Source organism: Salvelinus namaycush, chromosome 27 (genome assembly GCF_016432855.1).
Source record: "Salvelinus namaycush isolate Seneca chromosome 27, SaNama_1.0, whole genome shotgun sequence".
In the NCBI taxonomy this organism is placed as follows: Eukaryota; Metazoa; Chordata; class Actinopteri; order Salmoniformes; family Salmonidae; genus Salvelinus; species Salvelinus namaycush.
The window spans coordinates 12,294,581-12,312,664 of NC_052333.1; the positions used below are offsets into that span (position 1 = coordinate 12,294,581).

At 44.5% G+C, this 18,084-nt stretch overlaps 1 protein-coding gene across 1 annotated transcript in view; it reads right to left on the reverse strand.

Annotated features, from left to right (window-relative positions):
* Positions 1–17,776, reverse strand: part of LOC120022035 (potassium voltage-gated channel subfamily H member 8-like) — a 74,911-nt gene extending 57,135 nt beyond the window's left edge. Inside the window, exons 1-3 of the mRNA XM_038965832.1 lie at positions 17,701–17,776; positions 4,362–4,601; positions 343–474 (exon numbers count right to left, since the gene is read on the reverse strand). Coding sequence (XP_038821760.1) covers positions 343–474; positions 4,362–4,601; positions 17,701–17,776 — 448 coding nt within the window. The remainder of the gene's footprint in view (positions 1–342; positions 475–4,361; positions 4,602–17,700) is intronic.
* Between the last annotated feature and the right edge of the window lie 308 nt (positions 17,777–18,084).

The window sequence follows — 18,084 nt, forward strand, 5'->3', positions numbered from 1 at the left end:
GTTTTCTGTTAGCTCAGTACCGATGCTGACAACATTTACAATGCTAATTGTTGAAGAATGAACATGCAGATGCAATATAGAATAACATGTACAATCCAGTTATTACTCCCCGCTTTTATCTCTCCTAAAAGCATGTGCAGCATCAGGCTTTTTCTTTGTGTAAAAAGTACATCATTACGTGAATAAAAATAAACCATGTTTTTGTTTGTTGTTTTGTTGTAATGTACAGTAATGAAAGTAATTAGACACCGAGCCATGAGGGGAGGAGATGAGGAACACACACGCGCAAGCACCACGCATGCATGTGCACCCACACACACACACACACACACACACACTGACCTTCTCGCCTGTCCTCTGGCATGGCCTTGGCCTTGGTGTCACTGATGTCTTTATATGAAGCCAGGAAGAGCACCACGTCTCCCTTCTCATTCTTAATGGGGACAATTTCCAGCAGGCACCAGAACAACGATGCTGCAGTAGACAGACACACACACGTTATACACATGATACGCATACAGTGGAGTAGGGTGAAGTTGCCCCTAGATGCTGATCTTGAGTCAGTTTAGCATTTTCCCCAGTAACGGATAAGGTTAGGCTTGGGGGAAGCTGATCCTAGATCTGCACCTAAGGGAAACTTCACCCCAGAGCCACACTACAGCATGGACATGCTACTGTACATGTGACCAATCATCTGAAATAAGGCTCGACATCTGATTCGTTGATCTACTGTTTTTGGAAGTAGATGTTATAATCACATGTTATAATCACATCTAATACGGACAAAACACATTATAATCACACTACAAATCAAGACACATTATCATTAAATAAACCAATATCTAAGTCAGGGGATCTCTGTAAGAATGATGCAATCTTGGTAAATAATGGTAAATATGAGAAATTGAGGTGAATATTGTATATGTGTGTAGTGTGTAAGTGTATAAATATGTTAGTCTGTGTGCTTTGGAGACTGTATGAACGTGCTCTCTGTTAAGAATAGTATGTAATGTACTGTATGTAGTATGAATAGTATGTAATGAACGGTATAAAGCATGAATAGTATGTAATGTACTGTATATAGTATGAATAGTATGTAAAGTACTATATGTAGCATGAATAGTATGTCAAGTACTGTATGTAGCATGAATAGTATGTGATGTACTGTATGTAGCATCAATAGTGTGTAATGTACTGTATTCATTTTTTATTTTTATTTTATTTCACCTTTATTTAATAACCAGGTAGGCTAGTTGAGAACAAGTTCTCATTTACAACTGCGACCTGGCCAAGATAAAGCAAAGCAGTGCGACACAAACAACAACACAGAGTTACACATGGAGTAAACAAGCGTACAGTCAATAACACAATAGAAAAAAAGAAAGTCTATATACAGTGTGTGCAAAAGGCGTGAGGAGGTAAGCCAATAAATAGGCCATAGTAGCAGGTAATTAGAATTTAGCAAATTAACACTGGAGTGATTAATGAGATGAGCAGATGGTGATGTGCAAGTAGAAATACTGGTGTGCAAAAGAGCAGAAAAGTCAATAAAAACAATATGGGGATGAGGTAGGTAGATTGGGTGGGCTATTTACAGATGGGCTATGTGCAGCTGCAGTGATCGGTTAGCTGCTCAGATAGCTGATGTTTAAAGTTAGTGAGGGAAATATAAGTCTCCAGCTTCAGCAATTTTTGCAATTCGTTCCAGGCACTGGCAGCAGAGAACTGGGAGGAAAGGCAGCCAACAGAGGTGTTGGCTTTGGGGATGACCATATGAGATATAGATATACCTGCTGGAGCGCGTGCTACGGGTGAGTGTTGTTATCGTGACCAGTGAGCTGAGATAAGGCGGGGCTTTACCTAGCAAAGACATAGATGACCTGGAGCCAGTGGGTCTGGCAACGAATATGTAGCGAGGGCCAGCCGATTAGAGCATACAAGTCGCAGTGGTGGGTAGTATAAGGGGCTTTGGTGACAAAACGGATGGCACTGTGATAGACTGCATCCAGTTTGCTGAGTAGAGTATTGGAAGCTATTTTGTAAATGACATCGCCAAAGTCGAGGATCGGTAGGATATTCAGTTTTATGAGGGTATGTTTGGCGGCGTGATTGAAGGAGGCTTTGTTGTGAAATAGGAAGCCGATTCTAGATTTAATTTTGGATCGGAGATGTTTAATATAAGTCTGGAAGGAGATTTTACAGTCTAGCTAGACACCTAGGTATTTGTAGAGTTCCACATATTCTAAGTCAGAACCGTCCAGGGAAGTGATGCTAGCGGGCGGGTGCGGGCAGCGAACGGTTGAAAAGCATGCATTTGGTTTTACTAGCGTTTAAGAGCAGTTGGAGGCCACGGAAGGAGTGTTGTATGGCTCGTTTGGAGGTTAGTTAACACAGTGTCCAAAGAAGGGCCAGATGTATAAAGAATGGCGTCGTCGGCGTAGAGGTGGATCAGGGAATCACCCGCAGCAAGAGCGACATCGTTGATATATACAGAGAAAGGGGTCTGTATGTAATATGAACAGTATGTAAAGTACTGTATGTAGTATGAATAGTATGTAATGTACAGTATATATTAGGAATAGTATGTAATGTACAGTATGTAGTATGAATAGTATGTAATGAACTGTATGTAATTTGAATAGTATGTAATGTACAGTATGTAGTATGAATAGTATGTAATGAACTGTATGAAATATGAATAGTATGTAATGTACAGTATATAGTATGAATAGTATGTAATGTACTGTATGTAATATGAATAGTATGTAATGTACAGTATGTAGTATGAATAGTATGTAATGACCTGTATGAAATATGAATAGTATGTAATGTACAGTATGTAGTATGAATAGTATGTAATGTACTGTATGTAGTATGAATAGTATGTAATGTACTGTATGTAATATGAATAGTATGTAATGTACAGTATGTAGTATGAATAGTATGTAATGACCTGTATGAAATATGAATAGTATGTAATGTACAGTATGTAGTATGAATAGTATGTAATGTACTGTATGTAATATGAATAGTATGTAATGTACAGTATGTAGTATGAATAGTATGTAATGTACAGTATGTAGTATGAATAGTATGTTATGACCTGTATGAAATATGAATAGCATGTACTGTATGTAGTATGTAAAATGAGATTCCTGCTGAGCTCTTGATTGCTCTCTCTCTCTCTCTCTCTCTCTCTCTCTCTCTCTCTCTCTCTCTCTCTCTCTCTCTCTCTCTCTCTCTCTCTCTCTCTCTCTCTCTCTCTCTCTCTCTCTCTCTCTCTCTCTCTCTCTCTGTTGCTATCTCTCTCCCACTCCTCTAAATCTCCCTGCTGGTAATGTCTCAATCACAATTGTCTCTGTTTTTAAGAGAGAGATCTTCACCATGAAACACACAGAAAACCCTGCCTCTGGTTGTGTATGAACAGTTGCAGCACTCCCTCTCACAGGCAAAGACAGAGGGAAACCTACATTTACTATTCCACCTTTCATGATTCAGTTTAGAGGGAATGAAAGATAGAATGAGAGATAGAATGAGAGATAGAATGAGCGAGGGAATGAGAGGGAAAGTATGCAAGAGAATGGGGAGAATCTGAGAAGGTAATGAGGGGAGAGAGAGAGAAATAAAGAGAGCGAGAAAGGGAGACAGACAGAGAGAGAAAGAGAGAGAGAGAGAGAGCTGCCACCTGATCTGAGTGTTATTGAAGTTTCATGTGTGTGTTAAGTAATGAGTGTTAAGTAATGACCGCAGGGCCCTCCCTCCCTCCCTCCCTCCCTCCCTCCCTCCCTCCCTCCCTCCCTCCCTTCCTTCCTTCCTTCCTTCCTTCCTTCCTTCCTTCCTTCCTTCCTTCCTTCCTTCCTTCCTTCCTTCCTTCCTTCCTTCCTTCCTTCCTTCCTTCCTTCCTTCCTTCCTTCCTTCCTTCCTTCCTTCCTTCCCTCCCTCCTTCCTTCCTTCCTTCCTTCCTTCCTTCCTTCCTTCCTTCCTTCCTTCCTTCCTTCCCTCCCTCTCTCCCTCCATCCATCTATACTGGTCTAAATAGGAACACTGCAGAAATAGCAACCAGGAAATGCCCACTGCCCATCACTTAAAGGTCCATTCTGTAATATTTCCACATGTTATTAGACCTTAATGCACATGTTAAATAAGTGTCCAAGTAACCTTTGCCTGAATAGTATCCGAGCAACTAATCTTGATGGTGGTATGTAAGTGATTCAGACATATTGATGTTGCTGCTAAAATATTGATGTGAAAGGACTGAACAAGTGTGAGCATATTCATAGTAAGCTCTGCAGATCAGTGCAGAAGGAGATTAGTAGTGGAGTCCAATTGTAGCAGACTTCAACACACACACCTTTCCTTACCTGTCTTCTTGTAGAACATGATCTCTTCCTTGAACTCCTTGCGTTCGTCCAGGGCTTCGTCGATGCTGAGGATGATAGTCTCGCTGCTCTCTGGGCCGTAAAGGAACTTACAGGCACAGCTCTTCTGCATGACTTCAGTGCGGGAGAAGCCTGTGAGCTCACAGAAGCCATCTGAACAGTAGACAATAGGGAAGCCTTGGGCCTTGGACACCTGGGCATTAGCCAGGATGAAGTTGCTGTCTGGTGGAATCAAAGATAAAGAATACAGGGTCGCATTCATTAGCGCAAACCGCAGCAAAACGTTTTGGCACGTTCAGGTAGTCCCTCCTCATTTAGGTCAGTTTTCTATAATTTTGGTTTCTAGTGAATGCAACCCTGGTTTAGACAGTGATGATGTAAGTTAGGCCAGGATAAAGTTGTTGTCTGGTAAGAGTAAGACAAGGAATATTTGGAATACACTTTTACCGATAACTATGTGAATTTGGGCTACTCCGATGGCAGGGAAAAGTTGTTGTCTTGTCAAAACAAGACACGGAATCAAGGTAATTAATAATTATGAGGGTGAGGATGGGGGTCTAGGTCACTGTGGATAGTGTATGAGAGTAGAAACTAACACAGCAGATAATGTTGTTAAGGGTTGGGCAACTCCCATCATCAGGGGCCTGAGTGTCTGCTGATTCCATCTGTATCCCAAATGGCACCCTATTCACCCTGAGGACTCTGGTCAAAGTAGTAGTGTACTATACTAAGTAGTGCACTATATAGGGAATAGGGTGTCATTTGGGATGCTACCTTTCTCTTGTTGCTTGGCGCTTAATTGAGCCATTAACGTGACAAATTGCTCACAGAGTGACACACCTGTTTCCCCAATCTAAAACAGACACTAGCAGACAGATGCTGGTCTGAGAGTTAGAACAGACACTAGCAGACAGACGCTGGTCTGAGAGTTAGAACAGACACTAGCAGACAGACGCTGGTCTGAGAGTTAGAACAGACACTAGCAGACAGACGCTGGTCTGAGAGTTAGAACAGACACTAGCAGACAGACGCTGGTCTGAGAGTTAGAACAGACACTAGCAGACAGACGCTGGTCTGAGAGTTAGAACAGACACTAGCAGACAGACGCTGGTCTGAGAGTTAGAACAGACACTAGCAGACAGATGCTGGTCTGAGAGTTAGAACAGACACTAGCAGACAGACGCTGGTCTGAGAGTTAGAACAGACACTAGCAGACAGACGCTGGTCTGAGAGTTAGAACAGACACTAGCAGACAGAAGCTGGTCTGAGAGTTAGAACAGACACTAGCAGACAGACGCTGGTCTGAGAGTTAGAACAGACACTAGCAGACAGATGCTGGTCTGAGAGTTAGAACAGACACTAGCAGACAGACGCTGGTCTGAGAGTTAGAACAGACACTAGCAGACAGACGCTGGTCTGAGAGTTAGAACAGACACTAGCAGACAGAAGCTGGTCTGAGAGTTAGAACAGACACTAGCAGACAGATGCTGGTCTGAGAGTTAGAACAGACACTAGCAGACAGACGCTGGTCTGAGAGTTAGAACAGACACTAGCAGACAGACGCTGGTCTGAGAGTTAGAACAGACACTAGCAGACAGATGCTGGTCTGAGAGTTAGAACAGACACTAGCAGACAGACGCTGGTCTGAGAGTTAGAACAGACACTAGCAGACAGAAGCTGGTCTGAGAGTTAGAACAGACACTAGCAGACAGAAGCTGGTCTGAGAGTTAGAACAGACACTAGCAGACAGACGCTGGTCTGAGAGTTAGAACAGACACTAGCAGACAGAAGCTGGTCTGAGAGTTAGAACAGACACTAGCAGACAGATGCTGGTCTGAGAGTTAGAACAGACACTAGCAGACAGACGCTGGTCTGAGAGTTAGAACAGACACTAGCAGACAGATGCTGGTCTGAGAGTTAGAACAGACACTAGCAGACAGACGTTGAGGACCGGAGTTGCCCATCCCTGCTATAGTAAGAGAGTTACTGAAGTGTGAAGGGGGAGGGTGGGTAGGGTGTATGAACAGAGGATGGTGGTTGGGTGTATGGGTGTATGGGTGTGTGGGTGGGTGTGTGGTGGTGAGAGAAAAATAACATTAATCTTCAGGTCTATTAATTAAGCTATTATGCCCTCTTGACCTAAAGTGTTATGTGAATCTGTTAAATGAATGATGATCGCCAAGGCATTGACCTAAGACTCAGTAGGATCACTATCGCTAGTCATTACAACTGCCATTGTTTTCATGTTGTTTCATCCCGAAATAAATGTGCTGCCTCAACCATCTCTTTTTGAAATGTAATTGTTTTATGTCTCGTGTCAACCTTTGTCAAAGGAAACGACAGGAATTCTGTGTTAAAATATGACGCTTCAGAAGCAGAATGCTTGTACACGTCCCTCAATGAGGAGACGTTCCATTGTAATAATTCCTTTAATCACACAGAGTTGTATCTGTCTCCACACTCTCTGACTTACTGAAGGGAGTCTTGAGTCTGAGGAGAATCTTTTATTATGTTTTAACTTGCAACAGCAGAATGCGCCGGGCGTTATAGGCCAGGCAGCAGTGCACCTTGGGACTGCTGTCAGGAGGATGTAATGAACACGCACACTCACACACAAACAGACGCACACACACACACTAATGCACGCGCAAACACACACACATGCACACGCCCACGCCCACAAACACACCCTCCAGACACTGAGTGAGGAACCAGAGACAGACCCCACATTCCTAACCCCCCCCCCCCCCCCCCCCCGTCCTGCCTGTCCAATAGTCCCCCTCTGAGAGGAGGAGAGGTTGATGCTTAGCCTTAAGAGACGTTTACCGAAGTGTGTGTGTGTGGGTGTGTGTGTGTGTGTGTGTGCGTGTGTGCGTGCGTGCGTGCGTGTATGCGTGTGTGCGTATATGTGTGTGTGTTCGTGCCACACACACAGACACACAGGTGTCCCCATCTGGATGTGTCTTGCTCTCTAATGGCCCAGATTGAATCCAGGCTCGGGACTGATTTGGGGCAATGGGGGTTGCAGACATTTTTGAATAATCAGAAGCAACTTGTAATCTCAACCCAACTTTACACTTTCACCCATTCAATCCCCTCACTGATCTCTCTCCTAACCCATACCCCCCCCCCGTCAACACTCCTATCCACTTCTCCTCGCAATCCATCTCTCCTCTCCTTCATTCTCTTTTAATCTCTTCCCTTCATTCAGTCGCTCTACGCACTTCCCTTCCCTCTCCCTCCATCTCTAACAGCCTCTGTTCTGTATACATATGTTTCCCCCTTTCACTTCCCCCACATAATCTATTTTACACCTTTCTATCCCACCCTCTCTCTATCCCCCTACATCTCTCCCCCTCTCCCCCTCCTTTAGGCTGTGTCTGTGCGGTGGTGCCCCTCTACCTCCTCCCTCCATCGCTCCTCTCTCCTCCATTTTGCTCTTCATCTCTTCTCCCAGCTGCTCTCGGTCTCCCTCCTACTGTTCTGGATCTCACTGTCTAATTACTCTTCCTCCTCTCACAACCCCCAGAATCCCTCCATCTCTCCCTCTTCTCTCTCCATCCCTCTTATTCCCTCCAACTTCTGTCACACTTGCTCCCTCCTCTTCACCATGTTTTCCTCCCTCCTCTCCACCATCTTCTTCTCCATGCTTTCCACCTTTCCTATCTTCTCCCTACCTGTCGATCCCAGAATTCCATATGTCCTTGTACCTGTCCACCCCCCACCCTCTCATCCTCTCCCTCTCGCTCTCCTTCTCTCTCTCCCTCTCTCGCTCTCTCTCTCCCTCTCTCTCTCCCTCTCTCTCTCCCTTTCTCTCTCTTCCCATCCTCCATTCCACATTCTCGGTCTCTCTTCCTCCTCTCCCTCTCTGTATCTGACTCTCTCTTTCTCGCTTAACATCTCTCTCGCTCTCTCTGTTCTGGATCTCTTTGCCTAATTGCTCAAGTGTAACAGCCAATAGATCATCACACTCTATCTGACAGCTGAGTGAGAGTCCCCACAGGGAAGGAAAGAGGGAGGGAGAGAGAGAGAGCGAGAGAGAGAGAGAGAGAGAGAGAGAGAGAGAGAGAGAGAGAGAGAGAGAGAGAGAGAGAGAGAGAGAGAGAGAGAGAGAGAGAGAGAGAGAGAGAGAGAGAGAGAGAGACGAAGGGAGGAACGGAGACAAAATTGAGGGGAAAAGACGGAGAAGAAGGCATGGAGAGGAGAGGAAATACAGTACGTAGAAGAAGGACCGAAAGAGGGAGGGATTTAAAAGAGGAATGGAGAAGGAGATAGAATGAGAAAGTTAAGGATGAAGGGGAAGAGGAACTAAAACGCTGACAGAGAAATAAAAGAGGTGTGGAAAAGGAGAGGAAAGTCTAAATAAGATGTCCAAGTAGAGAAGGAGAGAGGAGAGAGGAGAGAGGAGAGGAGAGAGGAGAGAGGAGAGAGGAGAGAGGAGAGAGGAGAGAGGAGAGAGGAATCCCCAACTGAATGCTTGAAGCCACACCCCCTCATCACCTCCACCCATTTTGTGTCTCAAACAGCACCTTATTCTGGTCCCTGCAGGATTTCCCAGCGATTTGATGTGATATTTGCAGGCAAAAATGCTTGGATTTGCTACAGCAATTCTGACATTTTGCATGGCAATATGCAATGATTTTGTCCAATTTGTCAAGAAAACACGCTTAGGAAAGAGGTCAGGTCAAATTGATCCTACACCCGAGCTCAGGGACATGTTCTCCAAGAGAGAAAAATAGAAACAAGCAGTCTGCCTTGTGCTAAAAGGAGATCCCCCGTACAGACACACACACAAGCACACACACACAAAGTCACACACACACACACAGTCACAAATACACACACACAGTCACACACACAGTCACAAACACACACACACACACACACACACACACACACACACACACACACACACACACACACACACACACACACACACACACACACACACACACACACACACATACCCATGTCATATCCCAGGTCCAAAGTCATTCCTCAGCTCACTGCTAGGTGGGTCAGGACAGGGGAATCTGAGTTACAAAGCACAGCATCAGGTATACAGTACCTCGCTCCCAATACTCTTCTGAACAAGGTGGGGGGGGGGGGGGGGGGGGGGGGTTCTCAACCACGTTCTACTCCACTCTGCCCCAGATTTTAGTTTTATAACACACACAGAAACTCAGATACATACACACACACACACACACCCCTCCTTGACACCCCTATCCCATCCTGAACACCAAATACCTCAGCTATTTACAGAATGCTTGTGATTTGTGAGGTGAACGAGTGTGTGGTAGAAAGGGATAGATAGCGAAATGGAGAGAAGGAGAGAGTGACAGTGAGAGATAGAAGGACAAAGAGAGCTGTAGGGAGAGATGAAGGTATGGACAAGAGGAGAGAGGGAGGGAAAGAAGAGAGAGGTCTAAACAGAGGGAGTGGAAATAGAGGAGAGGAGGAGAAGATGTTCTGGAGGCTTCCATCACATTCATCCATCTGAGCAAAAGACAGAGCACACTAGCGGTGTTAGGAGAGGTCAACCAAAGTAACCAGGCTTACAGTCACACCAAGGTAACCAAGGCTACAGTCCAACCAAAGTAACCAGGCTTACAGTCACACCAAGGTAACCAAGGCTACAGTCTAACCAAAGTAACCAGGCTTACAGTCACACCAAGGTAACCAAGGCTACAGTCTAACCAAAGTAACCAAGCTTACAGTCACACCAAGGTAACCAAGGCTACAGTCTAACCAAAGTAACCAGGCTTACAGTCACACCAAGGTAACCAAGGCTACAGTCCAACCAAAATAACCAAGCTTACAGTCACACCAAGGTAACCAAGGCTACAGTCCAACCAAAGTAACCAAGCTTACAGTCACACCAAGGTAACCAAGGCTACAGTCCAACCAAAGTAACCAAGCTTACAGTCACACCAAGGTAACCAAGGCTACAGTCTAACCAAAGTAACCAGGCTTACAGTCACACCAAGGTAACCAAGGCTACAGTCCAACCAAAGTAACCAAGCTTACAGTCACACCAAGGTAACCAAGGCTACAGTCCAACCAAAGTAACCAAGCTTACAGTCACACCAAGGTAACCAAGGCTACAGTCCAACCAAAGTAACCAGGCTTACAGTCACACCAAGGTAACCAAGGCTACAGTCTAACCAAAGTAACCAGGCTTACAGTCACACCAAGGTAACCAAGGCTACAGTCTAACCAAAGTAACCAGGCTTACAGTCACACCAAGGTAACCAAGGCTACAGTCTAACCAAAGTAACCAAGCTTACAGTCACACCAAGGTAACCAAGGCTACAGTCCAACCAAAGTAACCAAGCTTACAGTCACACCAAGGTAACCAAGGCTACAGTCCAACCAAAGTAACCAAGCTTACAGTCACACCAAGGTAACCAAGGCTACAGTCTAACCAAAGTAACCAGGCTTACAGTCACACCAAGGTAACCAAGGCTACAGTCTAACCAAAGTAACCAGGCTTACAGTCACACCAAGGTAACCAAGGCTACAGTCTAACCAAAGTAACCAAGCTTACAGTCACACCAAGGTAACCAAGGCTACAGTCCAACCAAAGTAACCAAGCTTACAGTCACACCAAGGTAACCAAGGCTACAGTCCAACCAAAGTAAACAAGCTTACAGTGACACCAAGGTAACCAAGGCTACAGTCTAACCAAAGTAACCAGGCTTACAGTCACACCAAGGTAACCAAGGCTACAGTCTAACCAAAGTAACCAGGCTTACAGTCACACCAAGGTAACCAAGGCTACAGTCCAACCAAAGTAACCAAGCTTACAGTCACACCAAGGTAACCAAGGCTACAGTCCAACCAAAGTAACCAAGCTTACAGTCACACCAAGGTAACCAAGGCTACAGTCCAACCAAAGTAACCAGGCTTACAGTCACACCAAGGTAACCAAGGCTACAGTCTAACCAAAGTAACCAGGCTTACAGTCACACCAAGGTAACCAAGGCTACAGTCTAACCAAAGTAACCAAGCTTACAGTCACACCAAGGTAACCAAGGCTACAGTCCAACCAAAGTAACCAAGCTTACAGTCACACCAAGGTAACCATACTACAGTCAAACAGAAACAACAGTTGATTCTACTACAGTCACACAAAGCGAACCAGGGTAATCAATATTAATGATAATCAATGATAATCGGGGTAATCAATGTTAGTACAGACATTCTGGAGGGTAGCTTACTCATTTCCAGCTGATCAGGTGATCATCCCCATTCATAATGATTTCAATCCTCTCTCCACTAATCCATCATCACAGTACAAAAGCGATCTTGAGGGAGATACGATAACACAATCCTCTCTCCACTAATCCATTATCACAGTACAAAAGCGATCTTGAGGGAGATACGATAACACAATCCTCTCTCCACTAATCCATTATCACAGTACAAAATCTATATTGAGGGAGATACGATAACACAATCCTCTCTCCACTAATCCATTATCACAGTACAAAATCTATCTTGAGGGAGATACGATAACACAATCCTCTCTCCACTAATCCATTATCACAGTACAAAATCTATCTTGAGGGAGATGCGATAACACAATCAAAAATATGCACATATACACACACAGCTCTGTCAACTAGAATCCTCTCATGCTGAGTAACTGAAGAGCGCAAATCATTAGATAACACCTCAGCTTTAATCATACTGTAGTTTTCCTCTCTATCACCAAATCCCACTGGCTCATATCACTAGAAACATTACATTTGATCAATTCCTGTCATTTGTAAGGAAGTTGCCTCTCTCTCTCTGTTTCTCTCACTCTTTCTCTCTCTGGATTCCCCTCTCTCCAGTCTCTATGACTATCTGACTTCCTCTCTGCCTCATCAGAACCTCCCTCTCTCCTCGCTCTCACTACCTATCGAATCCATTCCCCCTATTTTGAATCCATTTTCTTTCCCTGACTTCCCCCTTCTCTCTCTTTCTAATTATCTTCTTCCCCCTTTATCTGTCTTTCTCATTATCTCCTTCTCCCGCTCTCTCTCCTTCTCTCTATTCCCCTCGTGAACAATTAATAAAGTCTAAAAATGGCTGAGTGTGTCTCGGCCCAGACTTGCGTTAGTGAAACCCCATTTGATGATCATTTTCAACACTCCATTAGAGATGATGATTAGGATTCCGAATTGCACTAATTAGGCTAGTTACCGAAGCGGAATGTCCACGGCGACAGACAGGACTCCAGAGCTCTAGGAAGGAGCCACATTTCTATGGAACTTCCTGAAGTTCCTAGAACAAACAGAGGAGACTCCCCATTTAAATGTTCAGTTGCCATACTCTATTGTAACCTTAGAATGAGGCCAATGGCTGAGTGCTGACAGTGTCTCCTGAGGGTGTCTCCTTAACAGCCTTCTTTTACCCATGTCGTTTCTTACTGCCATTGCACTCACTTGTGTCACTTGTGTCACTTGTGTCGTCACCATTCTAGGTGTCTTTCATATACACAAAGCAATAAACGTGTAAGAAATGTGTAATAACAACGTACTGTTCATTCATAGTGTTTCAAGGTGTGACTTGGGTCAAACTAATCACATTAAAGTGGGAAGAATACAGAGGAGGCTGGTGGTAGGCGCTATAGGAGGACGGGCTCATTGTAATGGCTGGAATGGAATATATGGAACGCTATTGAACACATCAAACATGGAAACCATATGTTTGACTCTGCTACATTTACTCCATTCCAGCCATTACAATGAGCCCGTCCTCCTATACCTCCTCCCACCAGCCTCCACTGGAAGGATACCACTGAGAAGATTGTTTTAAAGTTTTCAAACTTCATAATTACCTCAGAGAGTCATCATGAGGTCAGAGGTCAATACTTAGAGACATAGGTTGCGTCTCAAAATTCCCTATATAATGCACTACTTTTGACCAGGGACCATACAGCTCTGGTCAAAAGTAGTGCACTATAAAGGGAATAGGGTTTCATTTGGGATGCAGTCATAACATCACACAGTACCATTCCACTTCACAGAGAGGTGAACCACTGTGATCTCTATGAGTATGTTTACATGCACACTAATAATTCGATATTAAACTGATTATGGCAGCAGGATGTGTATGGCATTAGTCATGTGAACACCTTACTGTGTTTATCTTAAACGGCGTAAGGTCCAAATCGAAGTAAGCATACGCCGATTAGAACACCTGGTATTCTGAGCAGTCTTGGTAATTATTACGACATTTCATTTTAAACAGTTTAGTCGGCGTTCCAGCAGTGTCTTTGATCTGCACATGTGCCAGCACCGTTAGCACCTCCCTTTTATGCGCGAGTGAAGTGAGCTTGGAAAAACTGAAAGTATGCATTTTATAAATAGTTTTCTTATACAAACTGTCTGAACACACAATCAAATAGACTTCGCAAAAACAACATGGTCACTGTGGTGGAACATTTAGTTTGATTGCCGATTTTATGGCTTTATCAAAAGTCCCACCAGGTAGCCTGATTTCAGATGTGTCCATGTAAACAGGATTATTAGGGAATCGTTCTTCTCGCAAAGCATGAGCCAGACCTGAGCCAGACCTGAGCCAGACCTGAGCCAGACCTGAGCCAGACCTGAGCCAGACCTGTGCCAGACCTGAGCCAGACCTGAGCCAGACCTGAGCCAGACCTGAGCCAGACCTGTGCCAGACCTGTGCCAGACCTGTGCCAGACCTGAGCCAGACCTGAGCCAGACCTGAGCCAGACCTGTGCCAGACCTGTGCCAGACCTGTGCCAGACCTGAGCCAGACCTGAGCCAGACCTGTGCCAGACCTGAGCCAGACCTGTGCCAGACCTGTGCCAGACCTGAGCCAGACCTGTGCCAGCTTTAAACACTCATTTACTGTACTTCTCTAATCCTCAGGCGAATCTTCCAACGGCTCAATTAGAGATGTTTCTTTAAAGAAAAGTTAATCAATGGATGGGACTTGCCTGCTCTCTTCTCATAACACACACACGTAAAGACACACACACACACACACACACACACACACACACACACACACACACACACACACACACACACACACACACACATATAGACACACACACATTTAGACACACACATATAGACACACACACACACACACACACACACACACACATATAGACACACACACATTTAGACACACACATATAGACACACACACACAGACACATATAGACACACACATACACATATAGACACACACACCCACACAAACACACACATATAGACACACACACACACACACACACATAAAAGTACAGACACACACAGGCGCTGCGGCCGTACCACAGCCGACACACATACACTCACACACCTATATGAGAAAGCGTGTCAGTGCTTAGCTGTAATTACCTGCCTGGTGTTGCTGAGAGCGGAAAATCTGCAGAACGGTCGTGACAGAAGAGCATGATGGGAAATATTACACAGCATTCTACTTGGAGTTTGGGTAAACAATTTAGGCAATTAACTATCTCCAATGTTAACCACTGAAGTTACATGTCAAGTTGGAGTCATATTGTACACAGTGTGAAGTCCTATTGTACACCGTGTGTAGGCCTATTGTACACTGTGTGTAGGCCTATTGTACACCGTGTGTAGGCATATTGTACACATCGTGTAGGCCTATTGTACACAGCGTGTAGGCCTATTGTACACAGTGTGTAGTTCTATTGTACAGTGTCTCCCATGTTTAAGCTAATTGTACAGTGTATTCCACATTGCAAAAGTGAGTAATGACTTGTAACTGAAATGACATAACATATCCCAAAACTTGACTGGATGATGATCATGATGTCACATGATCGTTGATATTTTCTTATGATGTACCAGCTAGACGTGCACTAGCACCCATGGAGAGGGCTCTATTCATGAGATGGCCTGTTCAATGTCCTCTGGTTCCAATTTTGCGTGCTCACACACACACACTCGCACACACACGCACGTGTGGTCATGTTAGATCCTGAGTCAGATCCTCAGTTGGCATGTTTTGTCTCAAAATCAACAAACTGAAGTTTGAACTATTAGAGTCAACTGGAAGTCTTGACATGAAAACAACAATGTTTACCAATTATCTTCTGCAGCCCCAGGTGTAAACCAGTTTACATACAGTCTGAGGACACTTAGTAGAACCTGTAGGGGACACCTGTCCTGTCGCATATCGTTACAAGGTTGAGTCCATTATTTTCAATGTAGACATCTCTATAGGGGCCAATCCAAACAATGTCAGCCAGTTGACAGTTCTTTCCTCTTCCTGTTCATCTGGGCCCACATCTCTGGTCAGATCAGGGCACCAGCCACCAGACCCAATTTGTCTGGTCAGGCTCCACTGCTTCCATTTTTCCCCCGTCCAGTTCCAACCCCTGTTAATACCAGGTTCCTGGCTGCTGCCGCTCAAGGACAGTGGTGTGTTCATTGGGGTGCTGTAGTGAAGCTCACTGCAGTACTGTATTGGTTATTAAGCCTCAATTCCATAGTGGGACCATTAAGATGTGGGATTGTGTGCATCCCAAATGGCACCCTATTCCCTTTATAGTGCAGTATAATAAAGGAACAGGGTGACGTTTGGGACATGGACGTAGCTACCTGCTGTCCCTCCGAAACAGCTTCAAATCTATCCTACCCTCCACATCTGCAGCATGGTGTGACACTCAATCGTCCGGCTATTTGTTTATGAAGTCTGGAATAAAGCGGTATGGACTATTGTAGTCCGCGGTAACGCCATAAGAGTTAGAGTAATTTATCAACTCACACAGCAGAATAAGAGCAATGAAAAACAGCTGGTTCCTTCCAGGAAAAGGAGACATACCGTGGCAGGCTACCTATATAAGACTGTCTGGTTTTGACCAATTACAGCAAGCCAAAGTGGGAGCCACCACTGAAGAAGATTGTAAATCAGTTAAGATTGAGTGTTATTATTAGGGTGACATGAAATGAGCAATGCTGAGACACAATAAATAATAATAAATACGCCAACAGTATAGGCCTAACCCTGTTAGTCTAGGCTACCCAAAGTGAGCGCCATCTCCTTTCTGTGACCAGTTAAAGATTCAGAAACACTTGGTCTGAATATGACATGGTATGACAATTCCATAAGGAGATGGCAAGAGAGCAGAAACATATCTGGGACCAGGCTACTTCTGGCCCAGGCTAATTGTAGAGTTAATGCAGTAGAACAAGCAACATTAAACTGCACTCTAAACTAACAGACTTCTCAGAGAAGGTTGGTTATATCAACACCCTGGTCCGTGACTGCAAATGAGTTGCTTTTCGAGAGAAAGAGAGAAAGCGGCCGTTCTAAAGAGCCCTGCGTGTGCCTCTGCCTAGGGAAGCGAACCCCCCTGCTGTAGGTGCCGCTGACCAATTCATTCATTTGGATAGATGCGACTGCTACTGTCAGAGCTTCACCGCGGGACTTGGCAGTCAGAGAGCGGAAATAAGAAATGTTCATTTTACTTAATGTGTTTGTCTGAATATATCACTATCACAACTGTTTTTGTGTAAGGATTAATGACTGTTGGGAAATGTGTCATATTGGAACAAGGATATTTGTTAACTTGCTTACAAAGTAGACTATTCTCTAGGTTTAGAAATGTAACTTTAAATGATTGTTGTTCAGGAGCGCTTGAGAGGGTGCGCGTCGAAAACGGTTTATCCCATGTGTAACTCTGTGTTGTTGTTTGTTTTACTCCATGTGTAACTCTGTGTTGTTGTTTGTGTCGCAATACTTTGCTTTATCTTGGCCAGGTCGCAGTTGTAAATGAGAACTTGTTCTCAACTAGCCTACCTGGTTAAATAAAGGTGAAATAAAACAATTTAAAAAGGGGAAATTCTAGTGAGGGTGATTCGCTGTCCGTGGTGCTGAACTTTGCAGCGCGAGTAGACCAATAGGTTAGCGCTCGCGCCCATCTCCATTATACAGTGTCTAAAAACTGTTCTGTGCCAACAAATTGAACAAGTCTTTTAACTAGGCTATAGCATATACCACACAGATATAGCATATAGCCCTGGGCACCATGAGCAACTAAACATAGGCTATTCCATTTTGAAGAGAAAAATAACTTTTCAAAATATATCCTACCTGTATTAACTTGCTCTACTGTTACTTTGTGATTTGATTTCACTGGCTGTTTTGGAAGAAATATACATATTATGACTAAAAGCCGTATTAATACCAATTGATTTAGCAATAGCCATAAATCTAAATCTTAGAAAGCAAGTGCAACAAACGGGTTGGGACTGAACGAATAGCCTAACAGGATATAGGTTAAGGTCCCATTAAGCATCAAAGAGAAAGAGAACAAACTTACGTGTGCCGTCAAACCGTGTGGCTATGGTGTCCAGAAACGTGTTCTGCGGCGCAAGTAATCCTTTCATCACAGGCATTTTCCCTCCCTGTTGTCCAAGTCCCCATCAAAGTCACGGAAGAGAAGGTGTGAGCCGACCTAATATGTGTGAGGCGCGCACGTTAACAACGATTCGCCGGAGTCGTCCGCGATACATCGGTGGAATCCGATTGCTATCGAGTGGAGAGTGTGTGTGAGAGAGATGCGCGCTCACTGGAACCGTGTGAAAATGTGGGTATGTGTGTGACAAGTGGATGTGACGCCTGCAGGTGCAATTCAGGTAACAGCTACTCCGGGACGCCCGCGAGAAATCCAGACGCGGGAACGAGCTTTCTGTCAGCAGTTTCA